The 21,701-nt window shown below is 51.8% G+C and overlaps 2 protein-coding genes across 6 annotated transcripts in view; both read left to right on the top strand.

The window, feature by feature from the left end:
- Window positions 1-7,070, top strand: part of HOXD3 (homeobox D3) — a 31,536-nt gene extending 24,466 nt beyond the window's left edge. For all 5 annotated transcript variants that reach the window (XM_076342560.1, XM_076342563.1, XM_076342564.1 and 2 more), the window contains exons 3-4: window positions 3,136-3,681; window positions 4,145-7,070. In XM_076342560.1, the coding sequence (XP_076198675.1) occupies window positions 3,186-3,681; window positions 4,145-4,896 (1,248 nt within the window). In that variant the 5' untranslated portion in view covers window positions 3,136-3,185 and the 3' untranslated portion in view covers window positions 4,897-7,070. The remainder of the gene's footprint in view (window positions 1-3,135; window positions 3,682-4,144) is intronic.
- Window positions 7,071-13,810: 6,740 nt separating this feature from the next.
- Window positions 13,811-14,666, top strand: HOXD1 (homeobox D1). Its single transcript, XM_076340749.1, has 2 exons — window positions 13,811-14,258; window positions 14,395-14,666. Exons 1-2 carry the CDS (start codon window positions 13,811-13,813, stop codon window positions 14,664-14,666), a joined length of 720 nt encoding a protein of 239 aa, XP_076196864.1.
- The last annotated feature ends 7,035 nt before the right edge of the window (window positions 14,667-21,701 follow it).

The raw sequence follows: 21,701 nt of genomic DNA, 5'->3' as shown, positions 1-21,701 counted from the left end.
GCCCGCCCGGGGCAGAGGCTCCCCATCGCCCGGCTCCCCTGCCCGCGGCCCGGCGCGGCGGCCGGGTCCTGCGGCGGCTCCAGCGCTTTCCTTATATACGGGGCTGCCCCGAGCCGGCGGCCGGGAAACGTGCCGAGCGGGGGATTCTTTTGCCGGGCTCCCTCCTACGCGCCGGCTGCTTTGCACTTCTGAAAGTGCCGGGGCTTGGGAAGTGTTTTCCTTTTCATTCCTGGCCGGAGCGTTTACTGCCACGGCGCTAGCAGTCATAAATTTTGTTACAAACCGCAATGACAGGTGCATTGATATGCACCCTGAGAGCTCCGGCTGCTTTAATAACCGCTCCGCTGGCCGCTCTCACCGCCTCTTATTTATTCGGTATCATATTAGATATTGATCCTAAGCAGAATTAAGTGTAGTGGAAGTTTTAGTAGAGAACTGCTTAATACGAAAGTGTCGGGAGGAAAGCGGCTGGCAGCGCCGGGCCGGTGTCAGCGTGGGCCGGTCGCGCTCCGCGCACACGCGCGGGGTGGACGCGTGGGCTCCCGGCTGCTCCCCAGATAGAGCCGTGAGAGGGTCGGCAACCTCCAAAAGCACTTGGAACCAGTGGCGGGACACAGACCCCCATTATCGTGTGCAACGCCTAACAGTTCAGATGAGGTTAACCTTTCTGGAGAGGAGGAAGGGAAATCTGAAACATAGACATGGATACTTTGCGGTGTCCTACCCTCGGTGCCTCCGAGCCCACCTCCCACGGCTCGGCCTCGCCATTTGGATGTCACTTCTTTTTTTTTTTTTTTTTTCTTTCTTTCTTTCTTTTCTTTTCCTGGATGCTGTTTCTGGCCAAACCACCAAGTGTTGAGCCCCTGCTTTGGTGTTACCTATAAAAACATCACCCCGGGCCTTGCACTCGTGGAAAATCAAAACCTGGAAAGGTCTCTCTCTCCCTCTTTCTCTCCCTCTCTCCCTTTTTAAGATCTAAAGATGAGCCACCAAACAGTTGAGCATTGTCCATGTGATTTATGGCCCATAGCCTCCTTTTTAGGTTCAAGCAGAGTTCACAAGCAGTTGGTATTTCAGAAAAGAAATAAGGCTTTTAACAGCTTAACAGCAATATTCTTTCTTAAGATTCTGCGTATTCTTTTGGGAACTATATTTTACAAGGCACATGAAAAGCTACGCTTAAGGCAGTGTTGTGCTAACAAAAGTCCTCAGTCCAGACCGCTCCTGAAAATGTAGATGATAGAAGTGGAAAACGAGCGACAGAGTTATTTTGCACAAAAATACTTTCAAGACTCGTCAAGATTATCACAGCGCATTTAAACCCATCTGAATCGCCACCGTCCATTTCCATGGATATTTTTTTACTAAAATTTTCCAGGAGAGGAAAATAGCTCTTTTCCCGTTTCCATCAGCTTCGCAGATCACCCCAGGCTTTTGTTCAGGGACGAAAAGGACGGCGGCGGTGGTTTGTGACAGGGGATAAACCGTCGACAGCAGCCGCGGATCGCAGCACGCTGAGGTTATTCGGAGTTACACAGATGTGTTTCCCGGTGAATTTTAGAAAACATATCAGCGGTACTTGGCGGTACCGGTTGCTGCGGGAGAAAGCAGTACTCTGGTAGTATTGCTTAAGTATAGGCTGGAGAATGATAATTATCGAACACTTCAAAAATTTCTAGCTACTCTTCTCTGGTATGTTAATAGGCTTAAACCCTGAAGAAATACAATGAACTCTTAAGATACGTTGAGTTACAGACTTACATTGTCAGGTGAAGTATGTGCTAATTTACAAAATAACTAAAAATGTCGGAGAAAACCCCTATCCGACAAGAAAAATAAGAACAGGGAATATTAAAAAGCCGCAACAAAATTGCAGACGACTTTCTATCTTGCAACGAGCGCAGCGAAGTTTCGGGAGCAGCAAGGGGAAAGGTAACAGCACCCTGCCCCAAAACGTCTGCCCTAAGGGGACCGTGCGTTCTCAGTCTGAGCAGCCTGATGGGGGGGCCAGGGGGGCGGGGAGGGGAGCGCCATAAGTTTGCGGGCTAGAAAAAGAAGAGAAACCCCTAAAAAGGATCTCCAATGTCTCAGGTTCTTTCTACTGAGGACAAATAAAAGGGACGAGAAACGTTGGGTGAGGGAATTTAATTCATCACAGAATTAAAATAGGGGAGCTGACCTGCGACTTCCTTTATAGTGCAAAGTGAAGGGAGTGAATGGCGCCGGTTATACTTTAACTCCGGAGGAATCCGGGGGAAGAAGGAGGCCGGGTTTACAAAGGGGACGGGATTTTTCTGCCTCTGCCCGGCCGCAGCCCGGGCTCAATCCATCATGTCAGCCGTGCGCGGCCGTGCGCACGCGTGCCGGGCGGGCGGGCGAGGGGGCGCCGGGGGGGCTCTCAGCCGAAATGGCCCGGCGGGGTCCCTGGGGACACCACCCAGCGCGGCCTCGCGTCGCTTACGGAGAGCCCTTGCCTGCGACCGCGGGGGCCGATCCAGCGAAATTCGTGCGGGGACGGTCCAAAGACAGAACAAAGCAAGAAAACGTCCCCCAAAATGCCTCAAAAAGTGGCCTCTGGCAAGTGCCGCCAATGTGTCCCCGTTCCCCCCAGCACATCGCTCTCAGATGGCTCCTTCCCTGCTGTCCCCTGGTCCTTCCCTAGCGTGCCCTGCTCTCTCCCTTGTGTGCCCTGGTTTGCCCTGGCTCGTCTGGTGACCCTGCTCCTTCCCTGGTGTCCCTTGCTCCCCCCCTGGCGACTCTGGTCCTTCTCTGGTGTCCCCTGGTCCTTCTCTGGTGTCCCCTGCTCCTTCCTTGATGACCCCTGCTCCTTCTCTGGTGCCCCTTGGTCCTTCTCTGGTGTCCCCTCCTCCTTCCTTGATGTCCCCTGCTCCTAATCTCGTGTCCTCTGCTTCTTCCTCGATGTCTCCCGGTCCTTCCCTGGTGTCCCCCGGTCTCTCCCTCGTGCCCCGCTCCTTCCCCGCTGCCTCCCGCTCCCGCCCCGCTGCCCCCGGGCCCACCCGCCCAGCCGAGGCTGGGGGTGCCGGGGTGCGGGGCGTGCCGGGGCCGTCCTGGCCGCTCCCAGCCGGCGCCCCCCACTGAAGGTCTCTTTTGTGTCCCCGCTGTCCCCCTCCCCAGGTGGCTGCGAGTGGCCCGGGCCGACGACGTGAGGCGCGGGGCGGCGGTCAATGTTATTTGAGCGGGGGCCGCGGGCCTCGGCGATCGCAGAGCGGAGGATGCAGAAAGCCGCCTACTACGACAACGCGGGGCTCTTCGGGGGCTACACCTACAGCAAGGCCGACGCCTACCCCTACGGCGCGGCCCACCAGCCCTACGGCCAGGCCGGCCTGGACGGCGAGTACCCCGGCTCCGCCTGCTCCGTCCAGGGCTCGGCGCCCGGCCGCGCCCCGGCCCACAAGGGCAGCGAGCTGAGCGGCAGCTGCATGCGGACGGCCGGGGGCGGCCCCGGGGGCAGCCAGCCCCCGGGCATCAGCGAGCAGCAGCCCCCGGCGCTGCCGCCCTCCTCCCCGCCCAACCCTCCCCCCAGCGCACCCCCTCCGAAAAAAGCCAAGGGGGGGCCCAACTCCTCGGGCTCGGCCACCGCCACCCTCAGCAAGCAGATATTCCCCTGGATGAAGGAGTCCCGGCAGAACTCCAAGCAGAAAAGCACCTGCGCCCCCTCAGGTAGCCCGACACCCCCGCCCCGGCCCATTGCCCGCCCGGGGAGCCGGGCTGAGCCCCTCGGGCTGAACCCCTCGAGCTGAGCCCCCTGGCCCTACGCCTTGTCCCCTACTCCTCCAGCTGCCACCGCCCCCACCCCCGCTCGGGGGTCCCAGCCCTGCCGGGCGCTGCGGATGGGGCAGGCTGGGGTCTCCCGCCCTGCTCCCCCTGCCAGCTCAGCGGTGGCAGGCGCGGCCCCGACGGGTCCCGGCAGCGCCTGGACGGGCGGCCGCTGGGGGCCCCTGGGGGGAGGCAGCTGCGGGGGTGTGTGTATGCCGGGCAGGGAGGGGTGGGAGGCCGTCCCCGGGCTCCCTGCGCCCCCCGCCCCCCCGAGCGCCGGCAGAGCGGGAGGGGGCGGCGGGGCTCCGGGGGACCCCGGGGGGGCTTTCGGGGGGGACCAACGGCTCTTTGTGCCTCTTCCCCGCAGGAGAGAGCTGCGAGGACAAGAGCCCCCCCGGGCCGGCCTCCAAGCGGGTGCGCACAGCCTACACCAGCGCGCAGCTGGTGGAGCTGGAGAAGGAGTTTCACTTCAACCGCTACCTGTGCCGGCCGCGCCGGGTGGAGATGGCCAACCTGCTCAACCTGACCGAGCGGCAGATCAAGATCTGGTTCCAGAACCGCCGGATGAAGTACAAAAAGGACCAGAAAGCCAAAGGCATCATGCACTCCCCCGTCGGACAGTCCCCGGACCGCAGCCCCCCCCTGAGCGGCCCAAACCACGTCGGCTACTCCAGCCAGCTCCCCAGCGTCAACAGCCTCAGCTACGACGCGCCCTCGCCCACCTCCTTCGCCAAATCCCAGCAGAGCATGTACGGGCTGGCCGCCTACACGGCGCCGCTGAGCAGCTGCCTGCCGCAGCAGAAGCGCTACGCGGGCGCGGAGTACGACCCCCACCCCATGCAGAGCGGCGGCGGCGGCTTCGCCAACCCCAGCCTGCAGGGCAGCCCCGTCTACGTGGGGGGCAACTTCGTGGACTCGATGCCGGCCTCGGGCCCCATGTTCAACCTGGGGCACCTGCAGCACCCCTCCTCCGCCAGCGTGGACTACAGCTGCGCCGCCCAGATCCCCGGCGGCCACCACCACGGACCTTGCGACCCCCACCCCACCTACACGGACCTCTCCTCTCACCACACCTCTCAGGGACGGATGCAGGAGGCGCCCAAGCTCACGCATCTGTAGCGGGGCGGCGGCCGGCGGGGCCCGCTCCCCTCTCAATTACCTCACTTTTCTGACGGGACAGTGTTACTTTGCTCTCGAGTGCCAACAGTATTAGTGGATTTGTCTCCCCTAGCAGCTCCCTTCTTTCTTCCGCAGCCCCGAGTAGGTCCGTGAGCAGGAGCCTTTCTCTTAGAGCTGTGTTAAGCATGACAGTGCAATATACTGCAAACCGAGGGACTGGTAAGCTTGATGATGTACTTGAAGGTAAGTCTTAGAGATGCCGTAGCGTTAGCAGCGCGTCATGCTGAGGTGTTTTAGACCAGTCGTGAGCGGTGGGAACTCGCCCGCGCGTAAGCTTATTTCAGAGAAGTTAATTTATGGATTCTTCCGAAACGTAAGGATCGCATCGGACTAAATGATATGTATTTATTATTTTAAGCGAGACATTTTTGTATCACTGATTATTTATCCTCGTCTTAATGTATTTATGTGGGTATTTGTAGAGTTTCTTCACCAATACTTCGGGAGAGCGATTCAGGTCCGTGGTGACTTACATTTCACCTATTTAGTATATTCGGTCTGAGCTAGTTGAGAGAGTAGTCTTGAACAGTTGTAACAGTGGCTGGTGTTTGTAGTTTATGTAAGGATTAATTAAGACAGCAAGTCGTGAGTCATTAATAGAGTAAAACAAACTGTGACATCACACAAAGAGCCGTTACACTTAAAAAAAAAAATCGAAAGTATTTTTAAAGTATTTATTTCTAACCGGCTGGCCCCACTCGAGCGCCTCGGTGACTTGGCTGGCAGCTGGCTCGGCCGGGTGAAGCCACCTTTAGTTGGAAGCGTAGCCGCTTTGAGGAGGCGATCTACAAAGTGGGGCGCTTGGCCATCTTGTTTCAGGTCAAATCCTGCATACAAAAACCTCGGTGAGGTTAACATTTATTTATTGACTGGGTAGCTATCGCACATATTATTATTTCGGTGCGCTATTTTCTTTTATTTTCTTTCTTTTTTTTTTTTTTTTAATTACACTCTGGCTATCTGAAATAGGAAAGAAATTAGAAGCTTAGAACGCAAAAAAATTAGAAGCCCTCTGATAGTGCTAATTTCATTAGGGTCTCCATAGCAATCCGCGCAGCAGCTGCCGCCTCCTTTGTTATTTATACTGTTGTCTTTATACTAACCATAAATCAATTTTTTAGACATCTTTGGAAGCCCGAGCTTTTCCTCTTGTTTTTCATAAAAATACACTTTGAACGAAAATTGACAATCAGATATATACAGCCGAAGGGGAGCCGCCGAGGCGGGGTGCGGGCAGCGGCCGGACGGTGCCGCCGCGCTCCCCCCCGCGCCCGGCGAGGACGGTCCCGTCCCCTCTGCCCGCGGCAGAGGGGCACCGCCGCCTCTCTCTGCCACGAACGGGACAGCTAACACGGGGGAGAATTAAAAAAAAAAAAAAAAAAAAAGGAGAGAAAAAACAGAAAAAAAAAGGATCGGTGCTCTGAACCCTCGTGTTTCCTCCTCTCTAGTTACACGGCTGTGTTGAATCCCTCGCTGGATTTACAGAGATACTTCTTTTGTAAACGTTGTCATTAAAGTCTCTTCCTGACGGTACATGTCGCTCCGAGAAGACTATTCTTATCTCTTTCTAAAACTGTCGAGTTAGAGATTAATCCGAACTTCTGTATTCCCCACCAAACCGTCTGACGCGCCACTTCCCAGTTTGACAAACACTGCAGCTCCTACTCCATCCTCTAATGACAGGACCTGGCATTCCTATTGTGAGAAATATTTTAACTCCTCCAATTCTGGTCAACACAGACAAGTTTTCTTTCTTTCTTTTCTTCTTCCTTTCTTTCTCCTCTGTGCTTTCTTCCTCGCCTTCTGGTATTTGTGTTTGGCTGGACAGTAACAATTCAAAATATTACTTGGGATTTTATTTTCCCCTCTGTGCGATTTTAACAATGTCGTGCTACGTTGAGAAGTGTATCTTTTGTTAAATTTCACTTTTACCCAAGCAAATTTGGATATATGTGTTGTAGATCTGTAAACAAAACAGAACAGAATAAACTACTTTGTTCGGAGACATATTTTAACCATTTTGAGCCCTAAAATTGTTTTCTACAGAAGTTTTCACACAAATTGTTTCTTAGAAGCTCCATCCAGGAGTAAACAAAACATACAGACAACACAAAAAGTAAGGCTAAACACCACTCGTGAATTATACTTCTATAATATTCCATAAATGTATATATATAGGTTTGTATCTCCAAAACTTTCTGTAATCAATGTACCCGCAACTGAAATTGTCCATGTAGGGTTTTTTTGTGTGTTCTTGAAAACACAATGTATTTCACATCACCTGCTTCTATCTGCAAAAAGGCAAAGCACCACCATTTCTGCAGGGCCGTCCCTGGTGTAATCCAATGTGCTTTTCCCAAGTGTTTCCCACCTTCGTGCTCTGTAGGCTGTTCTTCAAGCAGTGTCTGCTCTGACTTACACTATCAGTCCTTCATTAAATCTGTTAAGAAAGGAAAGGCCGTTTATAGACAGCCCTTCCCCAGATCTGAGGAAGAAAGGAGTTTCAGAGAAACCCTGACCACAAACACAGTGTTACTGAGGCGCACTGCCCTGAATTATTTTCATATTGCAGAGAGATGGGGTTTGCAGACTTGGTTTCCAGTGGGGGAGGAGGAGCATGTGCGAGGGGGAATCTTCTTGTAAATAAATTCACTTTCTTCCCCGTGACTCTGGCAGAGGCGTCTCGTTTGTAACGCGATAGAATTCCGTGATGATAACCTAATTATTAGAAGTAATGTTACTTTAGCGAGATTGCTGGCATTTTTACAATGTTTGTACAAGCATCAGCAAACTAGAGAGAGACACTTTGGCACAAGCCAGACTTTTTCTTGGCCCATCATTTAAAACCCATAAATTATAAACAATCCCCTTTCACACTCAATAGGAACTCAGCTCCTTTGCAACAGCATCTGATGTGCTGAACTCCGGTCACCCATTTAAAACACAACTCGTCAGCCAAGGCCAGGCCTGGGGCTGATCCCAGCCTTGCCTTTCTTTGCAAATAGGAGCCATAGCACCCTTTTCCCTTCTTCCCTGCTCCCTCCATCAGCTCCAGACCCGTAACAGGATCACTGAGCCAGGGCCTCTAAATGCCAGCAGCGCTGCAGCAGTGTTTGGGATGGGGAGCTGCCGACAGCACCGGTTGAGAGGCGTCAGGGATGCACCACCGAGCTTCAGCAAGGCCATGCAGGTTCTCCTGTTCAGATCAGTGGGTTTTGGGTCTCCACTGGTTGGTCTGGCCCTTACAGTAACCCACCATTTAATGGGGCTGCAGCAGTTTCCCTGCTGCAAAAAGGAGATGAGGCTTTGTGTTAGCTCTGTGCAGTCTGTGCAGGGCTGAGCTGCCCCTTTGCACCCTGTTTCTTTTGAGGGGGGTCCCATCCATGTCCCTCTGTCTAGGGTCTGGTGAGCTGCACCTGGGCAGGGCGACCTAGGCAGGCACAGCCAGGGGCTCCCAGGGATGCCACTGTCTTGCAGGTACCACTTGTGTGGGGCTGGGAAAACAAAGCCAAATGTCTCCTGCTCCATTAGCAAGTGCTCCCTGGGCAGAGCACTGCAGGCTCCCAGCGCTGGTCCCTGGGCAGGCTGGGGAGGGACTCCTGGGCATCCCACATGGCTGCCACCATGGGACCACGGCTGAGTCACGCGGGGCTGCAGGCAACCTTGTCCACGGGTGAAGAGGAGGCAGCTGGCTGCCCACCCAGGAGGCAAGGACAGGCAGGAGGGAGGCTGGCTAAGAAGGAGCCCACCAGCACCAGTTAGAAGCCCCCAACTTTCTTGGGGACCAGCTGAGTCATTGGAGCTCCATGGCAAGAAGTCTGAAGGCAGGATCCACCACTGGGGTCTCTGCACCCCTCCAGCCCCATGGGAAGCCCTGCAGGGAGGTCCAGACACAGAAGGAGGTCCAGACACTACTTGGCTAGAGAAAAAAGAGCATAAAGGGGATGGGGCTGCCAGGCTGCCACTGGGATGGTGCCTCACTGACAGCTGTTGGCCAGGGAGGGAGGGAAGGAGCTGCAGGTTGCGATGCCGTCCTTCTACGTGCCAGCCTGCCGTGTGTGCCCAGTGGCTGCACACAATGGCAGCCTGGCAAAGGCGCAGCGTGCTGTGCAGTGGAGAGGCCCAGGCATCCGGCACTGCCGCCGCAGACCTGCCTGGGAACAAAAGCCGGAGCCAGATGGGCAGCACAAAGGGGCTGGTGCTGCCGGGGCAATTAGGGCCGCGGTGGTTGGCTGGGCACCACGTGATGTTATATATTGATTAACCGGCTACCTCTGCTTTTAAAAGGCGCGAGATGGGCTGGACCAGAACTCCATTGGCTGCAGCCACTTTCCAGGGACTGAGCAGCAGGTTAATCCCTGAACAGGCAACAGCTCTCCATTCCCATGTGAGCAGCGGCAGTGGGTATGCCGTGGTCCTCGCTGGGAGTGGGGCTGGTGGAGGAGGGAGGGGGCTGGCTCTATAAAGGGTCATCAATCACATGATGAGCACTTTTCACTTGACAGCAGTTCCTCCTACTTCTGCTTGGGCCTGAACCAGCTGGGACTCGACCAGAAACCCTGTCCAGCAGAGGCAGAGCCCAGTCCCGGAGCCCGAGAGCCACGGAGTAACGTGGCAGGACAGGACCAAACCCCTTCGGTCACAAAGGCTGAGATGCAAAAGGGGACACAGTGAGGTGTCTGTGCCTGCATGTCCCCAGACCTCTGCAGATGCTGCTCAGGAGCAGAGGTGGGCCTTTGTCTCCACCTTCAGAGCCCAGGGCACCAGCTCCCTGAACTGCTCTGGGATGAACCCCAAAAAGACTCAGCTGCAATGACCATAAGCACAAAGCTGAATTAAATTAGCATGGGATCTGTACTAGGCAGGATGGAGGTCTTCCAGGTAAAAGTACTCCTGAATGTACAATTTGAACACTTGGGTTAATTTTTAATTTATTTGCTGACGTGCAGTTTTTCTTGCAACAGCTGAAGCTTTCGGAGAGGGTAGACAACCCCATGCTGAGTGAGGCGTGTAGCCTCAATCTTTCCTCCAAGGAACCTGGGCCACCTTTTAGGATCTTTGGAAGCAAGAAGGGCTAGGCAAGGCAGAAATCTTGGCTGCAAACCCTTTGACATCTCTGTTTTGCACACAGCAGTATGGCTTACCTTGATACCTCTGTGTTACTGATATGCGTAATTTTTTCTTCCTACCAAATTCAGAGCCACAGGACAGGAAACAGGGCATTACATGGCACAGGGGCCCGTGTGGAATCACTCTTCTGGTGAAATCCTTACAGAAGGAGGGAGAGACTTTCCTCTTCTCTGTGTTCATGAGGAGGATCTTTGTAGTTAATCTCATGTACTGGAAGAGCAGAGGTCCCTGTCCCAGTCCTGGTGAAACTGCCCCAGGGGTCAGCCAGGAAAGGGGAGCTTGTGGCAGGGAAGTATCAATGGCAGAGGGCAACACACCTTCCTCAGGAAGAGCATGAAGTACCCTGCCCACCTGGAAGGGCTGTGCTTGTGCTGGAGCTGAGCCTGGCTCCCCCGGAGCAGCAGGACGATTCCCCTTCTTTGCCCTTGGGTCTCTGTACATCCCTGGTTTTAGTCACACTTTACAAAATAAACTCTCCAGAGCTTCTCCTCCTTCTTCTCTGATAGCCTTCCTCCCAGGGGCCTTTGATGATTTGCCTGTGTTAACAGGGCCACTGCTTAAATGCCCAGTGGTTGCTTACCTCTCTTCGGGATGCCCATCCACACCCTGGCTATCTCCACACCATGGATGTACATCCCCACGTACCGCTGAGAACCAGCTCTCCCCAGCTGGCAGTGTCTTGGCAGCAGAGGGGCAAGGACAAGGTCATGCTTGAACCAGACCTTCCACATCATTTTCCTGAGGGCTGGGGAGGGATCTGTTGAATCTCTTGTGTGTTAGTTATTGTGACAAGCACAGAGCGTGGAGGCTTGCTCCAGAGAGGAAAGGCAACATGCCCCAACCTCAAAGTAGTCCCTGTGGCTTAGGGCTGCCACTGCCTTCAACACACGTGCTGCACAAGCAGCCTTCCAAGGGCACTGCTGGTAAGTGTCTGCACTCAACAGGGCTTAGGGCTTTTTGGCAGGGCTTGTTCCTATATCATGTCTTAATTTCACAGTGTCTGTCTCAGGCTTTGCAGTGGCCCACGTTTCCAGAAGTGTGGTGGCACAAGGGTTGGTTTGGTCCATTGTTCTCACAGAGGTTTCTGCCCCAGCAGCTCCCCTGGCTCATGCCATCACTGCACTGCTTGCACAGATGTCCCTAAACTTCCCAGTCATTCTCAAATTGCCTTTGACAGCATCATGTTCCTCCCACTCTTCTTTTTAACCCACTTTTCTTCTTCCTCCTTTGACTTTCAGGGACTCCTTCCCATTAGACCTCTTGCAAAAAAACAGCTGCAGTCACTCAACCTTGTATCACTGGGACTTAGTTATTTAAGTCTGAACACTGTGAAATTCAGGAGCGTAGAAAATAGCATCCCCCTTAAAAGCCAGAGCAGCAACAAGAGACGCTTTGCCTGTGTTTAGCCACTGATTCCTGCTTTCCTCATCCTTGAACAGTCCTGCAAAAACAGATGGGTAGCGAACGAGAAACCCGGTAACAGAATCCAGCTGGGTGAATGGAAAGATCTTATGTTGGTGTGAACACGGACAGCTCTTCTAGTGTTTAAAACACAGCTTTAGGTGTAATTAAACCAGTTGCGTTCTGCAAACAGAAGACTCAAGTAAAGCAGCAGCCCTCCTCTGGAGCCAGTGCTGTTTGCTTCGCTGCGGGCAGGAGTTTTTACAGCAGGGGAGACTGAAGAGCACAGATGCTCTCCTGCGTGGACAGCCTTTCTCTGCTAAAGCGTGGTGTTCCCACGCTTCTGTTTTGTCAGAAGATGACATTTTCCAAACTGCTCTGATTGCCATGGGTGTGCTGAGCAAGTTTGTATCATATAGAATTTAACGCCTCCCTCAAAATGTAGGTTCCTGACAAGGTGTATTTGATTTAAACTGTTCTTCTAATCTATACCTGCATCCTCTGCAAATGGAAATACAGGTGATATCCCATTATTAGTGCAGCAGGGTAGCACAGTCTGGAACAGTGAACAAGTCTGTGTCTGGAGAACACCTAACTTCGGGTCTCTGGGCTTACAGTGACTGCTCTGTCTGTAGACTCTCAGTCCCAAACACATTAAAGCAGTAATCTGTATAGCCAGCCTTTGCTCTGTAATAGTTGCTTTATAGCAGATGGGATGGATGAGCTAGGGAGAAAGCAGGGCTGGTAGAAGGCCACATCACTTGTCAGAACCCATATGCAGGGAAGTGCTCCCATGTCCTTGCAGGCTTATGTCTGCCTGTCCCAGGGATGTGTCCTCTCAGGGCCTCTGCAGGAAAGAAAACCAGGCCTGCTCTGAACCATCAGCTGGGCATAATGGTGGGGCAGCTGGGGCTGAGCGGCAGAGCACAAGTCTCCATGGGAAAGAGTTGAGGCTGAGTCAGTGAAATGGTTTGATTGTGTCTCCCCATGGTGTCCCTTCCCTGCCACCAGCCCAGCCCTCTGAAATCCGCAAAAGACCCAGTGGAATTTTTCCTTCTCTGGGGATCCTGGTTGCCCTCGGGTGGTTGACACCATGTCTGGTACTCGCAAAATTTGTGGCCTCTTCCTGACCACAGCAAGCAGCACTTTGGCCAAGAGCTTGTAGAGCTCTTTGGGCTATTGAGTGGAAGGCACTGGATGATGGATGAAGGTATTTCAATTTCCGGCTTTTATTTTGAAATAAAATATCTTTTTTATAAGGTACCACCCTTGCATTTCCCAGCTGAGTCCACCTCCACCTCCTGAGACTTAGAAGGTTACCTGTCTAATTCGAAGCAGCATGATGTAGCCCTTCTTCATGTTCCTTGCCTGTCCAGTCCTATGTCACCAAAGCCCAAGCATGTTCTGCCCAGCACAACCTTTTGCTGTTCTGAACTGCACTGACACATGGTTATCAGTTGACGGCTTGGATGAAACCCATCATTACCCAAATCAAGCATATGTGTAGCTCAGACTGGATGGTCAAGCGTCACTTGGAGCCATTTAGGGAGAGATGATCACTTTTGGAGTCCAGGCTTCACATCCTCCAGGCCTGTTCCTGTTTCCTGCCATTCCGGGGGGATGAAAACCAAAAGAGAGAGTTGGAGGGTTTGGCTGGGCAGTGCAACTTGCTGCACTCTCTGCCAGCTGCAAACGCGCAGTAAACAATGCCGAATTGCCAAGGGAAAAAATGAAAGCCCATTAACGGGGTGAGCCCGGGGATTCACTTTTGAGAGGCTGCAGAGCACTTATCTGATGGAGCGAGACCATTAAGTGCCGGGAGGTGCAGCAAGACCCCCCCGCCCCGGGTGCGGACAGCCTGGGGGTGCCTGCGCAGCCCGCCGCGCTCCCGGCTACTCCCCCAGGCTGCGTGGGCTCCCGTGGGAACCTCCGGCAGCCTCCTGGCCGGCAGCGGGGCAAGGGGAGGGGGCAGAGCTAACCTGGGACGGGAGCTCGGGTAGCGGGAAAGCGCCGTCTCACTCACCCTCCAAACTCCCGGCAAGCGGCTCCGAAGTGCGCGGCGGCTCGGGCGAGTCCAGAGTGAGCGGCCCTCTCCCAGGGGGGTCCCAGAAGGGGTCGGGGGGGCTGCCCACCCGCAGCCCTACGCCGGCCCTGGGCAGCCGAGTGTGGGCAGGGGAGCCGGCGGCGCCCGGGACCCCGGGTGCGGGCTTTCCCCGCCGGGCTCCCATTGGCCGTGGGGCGGGACGTGCCGCCCTGCTCCCGGCCCTATATTAGTGCAATATTGCCCCGGCGGGGTGCGGCGAGCGGCGCTGCCCCGCGGGCCATGGACCTGGGGTACTTTCCCCTCGCCTTCCCGCCCGGGCTGTGCCGCGGGACCCCGCAGCCCCCCTACTCCCGGCGGGGGGACGGCGCCTTCCTGGCACTAGGCACCGCGGCCAGCTCCGTGCTCCCCCTGCCGCCTGCCTGCGCGGGGGCGGCGGGGTACGCGGCCGCCCCCCCCGCGGCGCCGGGCCCCGGCTACCGGCCGACCCGCGGAGCCGGGCCGCCGGGCTTCGCCACGTCCATCTTCCCCGGGAGCGGCCGCCCGCCGCCGCCGCCGCCGGAGCCCGGTCGCCCCTGCCCCTGCCCCGGCGCGGGCGGCGGGGGGCTGCGGCGCCTCTCGCCCTGCCCCGGGGCCGCCCCCGCGCCCGGCTCCCCGGCCCCCGCGGCGGCCCCGGCGGCGCCCCGCACCTTCGAGTGGATGCGAGCGAAGCGGAGCCCGCCCGGGAGAAGTGAGTGGGGCGGCGGAGGGCGGGCGGGGGCTGTTCCCATCCCGGCTCCCCTCTGCCCACTCCTGCCCCGGCCCCGACCCCTGCCCCGCTCCCTTTCCCTGCCCCCGCTGAAGCGCGGTGTTTTTCGGCGTTGCAGGCGGCGCGGCGCCGTGCGGGGGGGAACCTCCCGCCTGCCCCGCACGCACCAGCTTCAGCACCCGGCAACTCACGGAGCTGGAGAAGGAGTTTCACTTCAGCCGGTACCTGTCGCGGGCCCGCCGCCTCGAGGTGGCCCGCTCGCTGCGCCTCCGCGACGCCCAGGTGAAGGTCTGGTTCCAGAACCGCCGCATGAAGCAGAAGAAGCGGGAGCGGGAGGCGCTGGCCGCCCCCGCCGCCGCGCCCACGGCTGCCCCGGGCGGCCCCGCATGAGGCCCCGCCGCCCCCCACGGAGGGGTCTGTCGGCGACGTCGGGGCTGGGCTGGAAGCTGCGGCCGGCGGGGCACCCGAGGTGTCCTTTCACGCGGGACGGCGGCGATGTAGCTCCGCTGTTTTTTCTGTTGCAACTTATTTACAGTTTTATTTATGAGGATTTAGGGAAAGGTGCCAGCCCGAAACGCTGCTGCTCAGTTTCGGGCCGGGCAGAGGCAGCGGGCTGGCGCAGCTGGGAGCTAACGGGGACTGCCGCTCCCCCCGGGCAGAGCAGAGAGCAGCCCCGCCAGCTCCTTTGGATCCGCGGGGCGGTGGGCGCACGAGGGGGCTGCCCCAAGCTCCCGACCCCTTCTTCGTTTGGCATTTAAAAAGAGAGATCTGCCGGCTCAGGCAGAGTTCATGCAGAAGAGGGGAAGAAACCCCGAGAAGGCCGAGCAGAGGAGAGCAGGGAAAGCTTCCTCTCACGGGAAGGGGCAGGGATGGTCACCGCTACCTGTATGAGTCCAAGATCCCCTTTTGAAAAAAGGGCCCTTGTCTTCTGCCCTACACTTCGCAAAACTGCTGCAAAAAAAAGAGGCTGTTTATGCTTGTATTTATTCCTCATTTGTTCCCATTCCTTTTCCTGATGTGGCGGATTTAGTCCAAAGTCTGTTTAGTAACTGTGAGGGAAGGTTTTAAAAGAAATAAAGTCTTAGGAGGAGCACCTCTTCCCATTCAAACTGCAGAGGTGCTGGGATTTTCCTTGCAGAGGCTCTGGGCTGCCCAGGACTGGCCAGCAGCCGCTCTGCTGGCTCCCAGCGCCTCTCGTGTGTGCCTGGGCAAGGACAAGACGATATAAAGCCTCTTACAGCATCTAGGGCAAGGCTCTCAGATCATCCGGCTCTCCCAGGCGTGATTGTACCTTATGGTTAAAGAAATGCACCATATTAAATCAGTTTGCAACAAATCTTACCACATGCAAAACCTCAAGACCTGTTAAAGTGCAGAAAGATGCTTGGGTTTGACCACAGACCTCTGCCAGCAAAAGACCAAGAGGATTCCTGGGTCTTTTATTGGGGTACTTGTTCAAAAGGAGTGACAACGACTGGTTACCCCATACAAGTGCAAAATTCACCAGTGATCCTCACTTCTCCCAATTTCATCTTTCCCAGAGATAAAATAACAGTATCAAAGTGGACAAAGGAGCCGAGTTTAGACTCTTTTCCTGCCTGTGAGTGGGAAAGCACAACAGCAATGCGGAGAGGAATGACATCTGGGTTTACAGGAAGGTGATTTTATTTATTTGTGGGACAAAATGATTTTGGACAACTCTCTCTTTGCTCCAGATTTCTGCTGGGTGTTGGACTTCAGGGTGAAGAACAAATTGTAGCACCGGGGAGACGGATCTCAGGGGACCTGTGAGAACTGGGTTCCTGTCTGGAAGCCAGCCCCAGCTGTTGGTCTTTGTTGGATGCTTGCTGGGCAAAAGAAACACAGAGAGAAGATGAAGATGGATGTCTCAAGTCAGAAAGCCCGCAATGTAGGGGATACTTATTCTCTGTAATACCTTCCATTCCCCAAGGCGTCCCTCTGCTTACAGGCTTTCTTATGAAGACTTGCTCTTCTGCCGAGGGACTGGGAAGCCACCACCAATGGCAGCTTCAGCAGAGGTTGGTGGGAGCCCTGGGAAACAGTGTGCTCCCAAAAGCCGGGCAGGCATGTTGGGATGATGCTGTGGCAGCAGGCCCACGGCTGAGTGGGGGCAGGAGGCCTCCTCGGCAAGGAGATGGGTGCCCCCGCAGTGGGCATCTGAGGGAAGGGACCTCCCAAGACAGACATGTTTGGTTACACATCATATCCCGACTGTACCTGGAAAGTACAAGAAAGCTAGAAGCTCGCGGTTGTGCATGCACACAGGGATGTTTTTGTTCTGTATGTGGTGTTACAGTTCATGTCCCACTGGCTGATTCACTTCGTGGGTTATCACTGAAAAATTCTCAGGACTGAAGTACTCGCATGAAACTAGTTGCAACCAAAATATGTGGCTTGCAGTTCCTTATTAAAGTAATGACACCAAACAAGTGTTTATACTGCAGGCTGATCATTCATTAAAAAATAGGTAGTAGTATTTCTGCCACCTGTTTTTGAGAAGATGCTATTTAAAGCAGAATAAAGCAAAATCTGGTAAAATTCATGAAAATTCAAGTAAATCAAATCTATTTTGCAAGCTGAATATTAAAGGCAAGTCAACTACTAACCAACCCTTTTCAGCTGCTTTTAAGGTACATTTTTATCAAGTCTCCTGTTAGTACTCCTTGGTTTTTTGAACAACAAATAAGCATAGACATGTAGCCAGAATAACCCGTCTTTCCAAGAGCATATGGTTCACATGCGAACTTTAGAAAACAGCTCTGTTTTCAGTTGCCTCCAAATTTGTCACATGTCTATGCGGTTGCCGGTTTGTCAGCCTTTTATTTTCCTAATGATTTTGAGATTTGTGCTAGGCACTTCAGGCTAGAGGAACGTTTTCCACACTGCTGGCATGCTCCTGTGCTACCAACATGGAAAGAAAGATTCTCATTGATTTCAGTGGTGCTGGATCAGGCCATTAGAGCACACTAAGTCTTTTATAATGAATGTTTTCATGCCATATATTTTCCTGAATAAATAAATACATGTGCCGGCCTTGTAGCAGTGCACAGTTCTGTATCCATCAAAATGACACAGCCTGAATATAGAGAGATTTACTTGCAAATTAAGATGAAACCTTACAACTCTTTTATGGCGGTCTGAATCAATTTGCTGGTATGAACACAACTATATTCTGTCTTAAGAACCAGTAGTTAGTATTGAGTGTAATTTCTGCTCACATGACAGGGCCAGTTTAATAGGATCTTTCTTCTTCACAAACAGTTTTAACTGTATGAGGATTAGATATTGCTCCTTTGCACCGTTCTCTCAGCAAGATACCCAGAGGAAGGAGCTAATGCAAGTCATGTGCCAATTCCTGAATAATTAAATAAAAATGCCTGTGATATACATGGGTGCACACATGAGACAAATAAATGATAGATAAGGTCTAAGATTCATTAATCCCAAGAGTTGTGTCTCACACATGCTCAATTTGATGCCTAGCAGTTGGAAACAGGTTTTAAGTTAGGCAGATAGAGGTAAGAGCACAAGCTGCAGTTCTCACCGCAATCATAACAAAATATTCCAGACTTGCCTCAGTATATACCCACCACCATATAATTTATCACAAATTATGAAAATACTATTTCCTGGCCTTATTTTCCCCCAAACATCATTAGAAACCACAGAAAGACCATTCTATTTCAGTCGTATATTAATTTTTGCCTACTGACTATTGCTCAAAGGGCCACAGGCTACAAAGGGATATGAACAAAATAATCTTTTTTATGCGTTCCCATTTTGCCTGAAACAGAACAAAAATATTGATTTGGAAGGCTTCCAAGGAGAAAAAAGTTGTAAAATTACTGTTCCTAAGTGGTATATGTGAATGTAGAGATTTCACATCCTTTGGATAGGTAAGTGATAACTGAAAATCACACCTCTTTGAAAACCAAGCTTAGGCAAGAACCCAGGCTTGCTTGGGTATCTGGCTTCCCATGCAGAACTGAATGAGTATGTTATCGCTTGCAAATATAGCACAGGGAACGCTTTGCTGAGGGTCAAACCAACGACTCCGGTTTATGGTATGAGCTGCATATACAGGTTTATTTTGAGCATGAAAGAACAGAGCAGTAAGCCAGAAAACAAAAACATGCAACCCAATCACCACATTTTAATCTCCTTTTAAAAGTGTGCCATTTCCTCTATTTATTGGTAAAACCTGGAACGGTGGCTTATGCATAAAATGGTACAGATTATTAGTAGAGGAGAACAGACTATTACCTCTTTTAAGAAAAATCTTTGCAGGCAAAATTACAAAATGGAAAGACCTCCTTGTAGTTCCAAGCACTTGTCTCTAACAGCTAATAAATCACACTTATGATTTGTCCTGCACCACTCTGTTAGCCTAAATTCCAATGAAATCCCGAGAACACTTGCAAATCCCTGATGACCAAGGAGAAAGAGGTATGGAGAGAAACCCCAGATAAGACATGGTTACTACCAGTTTATCATTAAGAGGTGACTGAAGTTTAGGGGAAACGCATACTTTTCTATTGGCAACATATGGCTACATATAGCTTATATGTACATGTGACTCACTCAATCTCAACCATCATTTTTTATGATTTTTCCTAAAGTTTTCCTCAGTGAACTAGAGGAGTCTTTGGCCAGGAAAAGGCACCCTGTTGAAAGAAAGGAAGGTGAACCAAATGACAAATCATTCCGCTCCCTATCATAACAATGTCTGTTATTCACCCCCCTCCCCAACCATATCTCTAAAAGGCCCCCCAAATAATTCTGGACAATATATAGGAAAATACACTTCCCAGAGCCAGTGTCTTACTGTATTTTAGTTTTATCCAGAAATAATTTGCTGTTCTTGAGCACCAGCCAAGTGAACAAAGTAACCCTCAGCTGTGCAACATGTGAATCTTCCTTGGCTTAAACTTACGGCTGCATAGAGTGCTAAAATCTCAGATAGAGATACAGTCCTGAGAACTATTTGCAAGCAGGACAAGGCTTCCTTTATACTGAAAAAAATTTAGACCACTGGCCCAGAAAAGAGCTTTTCATAAACAATTTTGTTTTTCTTGTGGGTTTGTTTCCTCAAAAGGCAACATCCCCTGGTGATTAGCAGATTGAAAACCAGCCGTTTAAGTAAACAAACAAATACATGAACAAATACAGTCAGTTCATCCTCTACCAGCCTATCAGACTTCCCACCATCTGGAAAATAGATCATTTTACTACACTTCATCAGAAAGCATAGTGTTACAAATAATAAACCACTAAAAATTTCAGTTTATTCTGGAAACCGAGGCATTTTTAACCAGGATGGCATATCATTTTTAACCAGGATGGCCTTATGAAAATGTTTAACAGGTCTAACTCAAGCAGTCTGGCCCATGGCCCTGGCCTTAGAGTGAGTCCCTTACACCCAGCAGCATGGGGGACATACCTAACCTGGGTGCTTGTGCCCTTACATGGAGAACAAAGACCTTTGCAATGCATCGATCCATGCTGCTGTGGGTGTGCGTAAAATTATACCCACGTGTGAATTCAGCGGATCAGGAGAGATGCTTCTGCTTGGCAACAGGAACCATTCCTTCTGCCCATACAGCCCATGAAAAACACCCGCGTCCCAGTAATATGATTTTGGTGACATTAGTATAGCAGGAGAACCCGAGAGCTAAGGCTTCCCAGCCATTATTCTTCACCTTAATGGTTGTACTACACTAAATCTACATTCCTAATGCCCTTTTTTATGTTCGTTTAACAAGTAAGCTAGATTAACCACAATAAAGTTTAGAGTGGTATTTGAAAATAGATAAAAATCTCACTAAATTTTGTAATGACTTCACAGATCAGATTTTGCCCAGTTACTATCCAGATAATGGAAACAGTTTCTAAACCCAGCAATCTCTACTATCAGATCCATATGTTAAACATAGATATTGGAATAATTATTTTTAAAACCCATACATTTATGGATTTATGAATTATACCATTTATGTGGGGTGACATTTTCTTCAATGTCCGAGTGTATCAAATCCAATGATAATTATCAAACAGTGTTAAAAGCCTATCAATAAAAAACATCTATCTTTCCCTTTAGAAATTCAGCTGAGTAAAAGCGTGGTAGGTACATGACACCAATGGGTTATCAAACCCGTTTTCTCATGCTGGAGAGACTAGACCCCAAAACACAGTGCACGCAACAGGGTGATGCCTTATAATAGGTCCAAGATTTTGTAAAATTTTGTCATTATAACCAGCACTGTGAGCACTGTGACTTTCATTTTAATGTGACCAGGCTGACAATTCAAAAAAATGGGACAGGACTGTTGAACACTCTTAATGTCACGTCTCACTTAAGAAATGGACAACCTGGTGCTTCTGGTTGCTTTTCAAATGTAGTACCAAATCAAATAGATTTAGTAATCTGATTTGGGACTTCACAGGTGTGAATTGTTACAGCAAGAGCCACACGAGAAAAGGACTATCACAACTCTGGGGCTAATCATAAATGTGAAAGAAAAAGAAAAAAAAAAGAAAAAAAGCATTACATCCTGTCTGCATGTTGTCAGTGTCATCTATGATGCTGTTGTGTCCGTCACCTGTGATCTAAGGCCTGCAACAGGGCTCACCCACCGCAGAGGCAGACAGCCATGCTTTCAAAGGCGTGCACACAGCAGGAACTGGAAGAGCATGGCTCTGGCCTGTTCTTCTGAAGATTTTTTCCTAAATTTAAAATCCATTGTATTTAATAAAAAGGTGATGGCATATCTGGATGTTGCCGGCAGTGGTCACATCCACACAAGGACACCCAGATCTGCGGTCACTGCCAGCCTGCAATTTGTTTCCTAAAGCCTTCATCAGCCGCAGGCTAGCCTGAGCCTCACCGGTGGCTGCATGACATACAAACGGTGCCACCAATTGCTGGCATTTGCTGGGTTTGTCAGTCCTGGGGCTTGTTTTGCATCGGTCCTGTCTGTGTTCAACTATGCTGATAGTTCAGACTGACTGGCCCTCTGACTCATCAGTGTAAGTCTTCTGTACTAGAGTTGAGATATATTGGCAAGCCCAGGCATTCATTTTGCTAAACACATTTAATTCTGAACATCTGACTAAGAAGGCTTCAGATCCTAACAACATTACTCTTGTAACTTTTGCCAGCCTTCAGGGAATTGAGAGGAGGTAATGGATTGGGGATGTCAATGCTTACACATGGCTGCTAGCTGGACTAGGCTAGAATTTAGCTAGCCTGTGCTCTCTGCACACTAATGGAAACTGAATCTGGCTCATGTGGCTCAAAATACTTCTCAATCAGGCATTCCTTTTCCATGTCCCAGCGTTCAAAAAGCTTCAAAGTGCATATTCTTTGCAAAATGTTCTGAAATCATTGCTGCGCTACTTTTTATT

Source organism: Aptenodytes patagonicus, chromosome 6 (assembly GCF_965638725.1).
Source record: "Aptenodytes patagonicus chromosome 6, bAptPat1.pri.cur, whole genome shotgun sequence".
Taxonomy (NCBI): domain Eukaryota; kingdom Metazoa; phylum Chordata; class Aves; order Sphenisciformes; family Spheniscidae; genus Aptenodytes; species Aptenodytes patagonicus.
Note: the sequence above shows the minus strand (reverse complement) of the source record. Positions and strands in the feature narration are given on the sequence as shown.

What these genes read in the sequence shown, in the direction of transcription:
- HOXD1 (XM_076340749.1), top strand. Translation starts at nt 13,811, where the DNA reads ATGGACCTGGGGTACTTTCCCCTCGCCTTCCCGCCCGGGCTGTGCCGC. An exon ending in GCGGAGCCCGCCCGGGAGAA is followed by an intron (nt 14,259 to 14,394) that starts GTGAGTGGGGCG and finishes TCGGCGTTGCAG; the next exon opens with GCGGCGCGGCGCCGTGCGGG.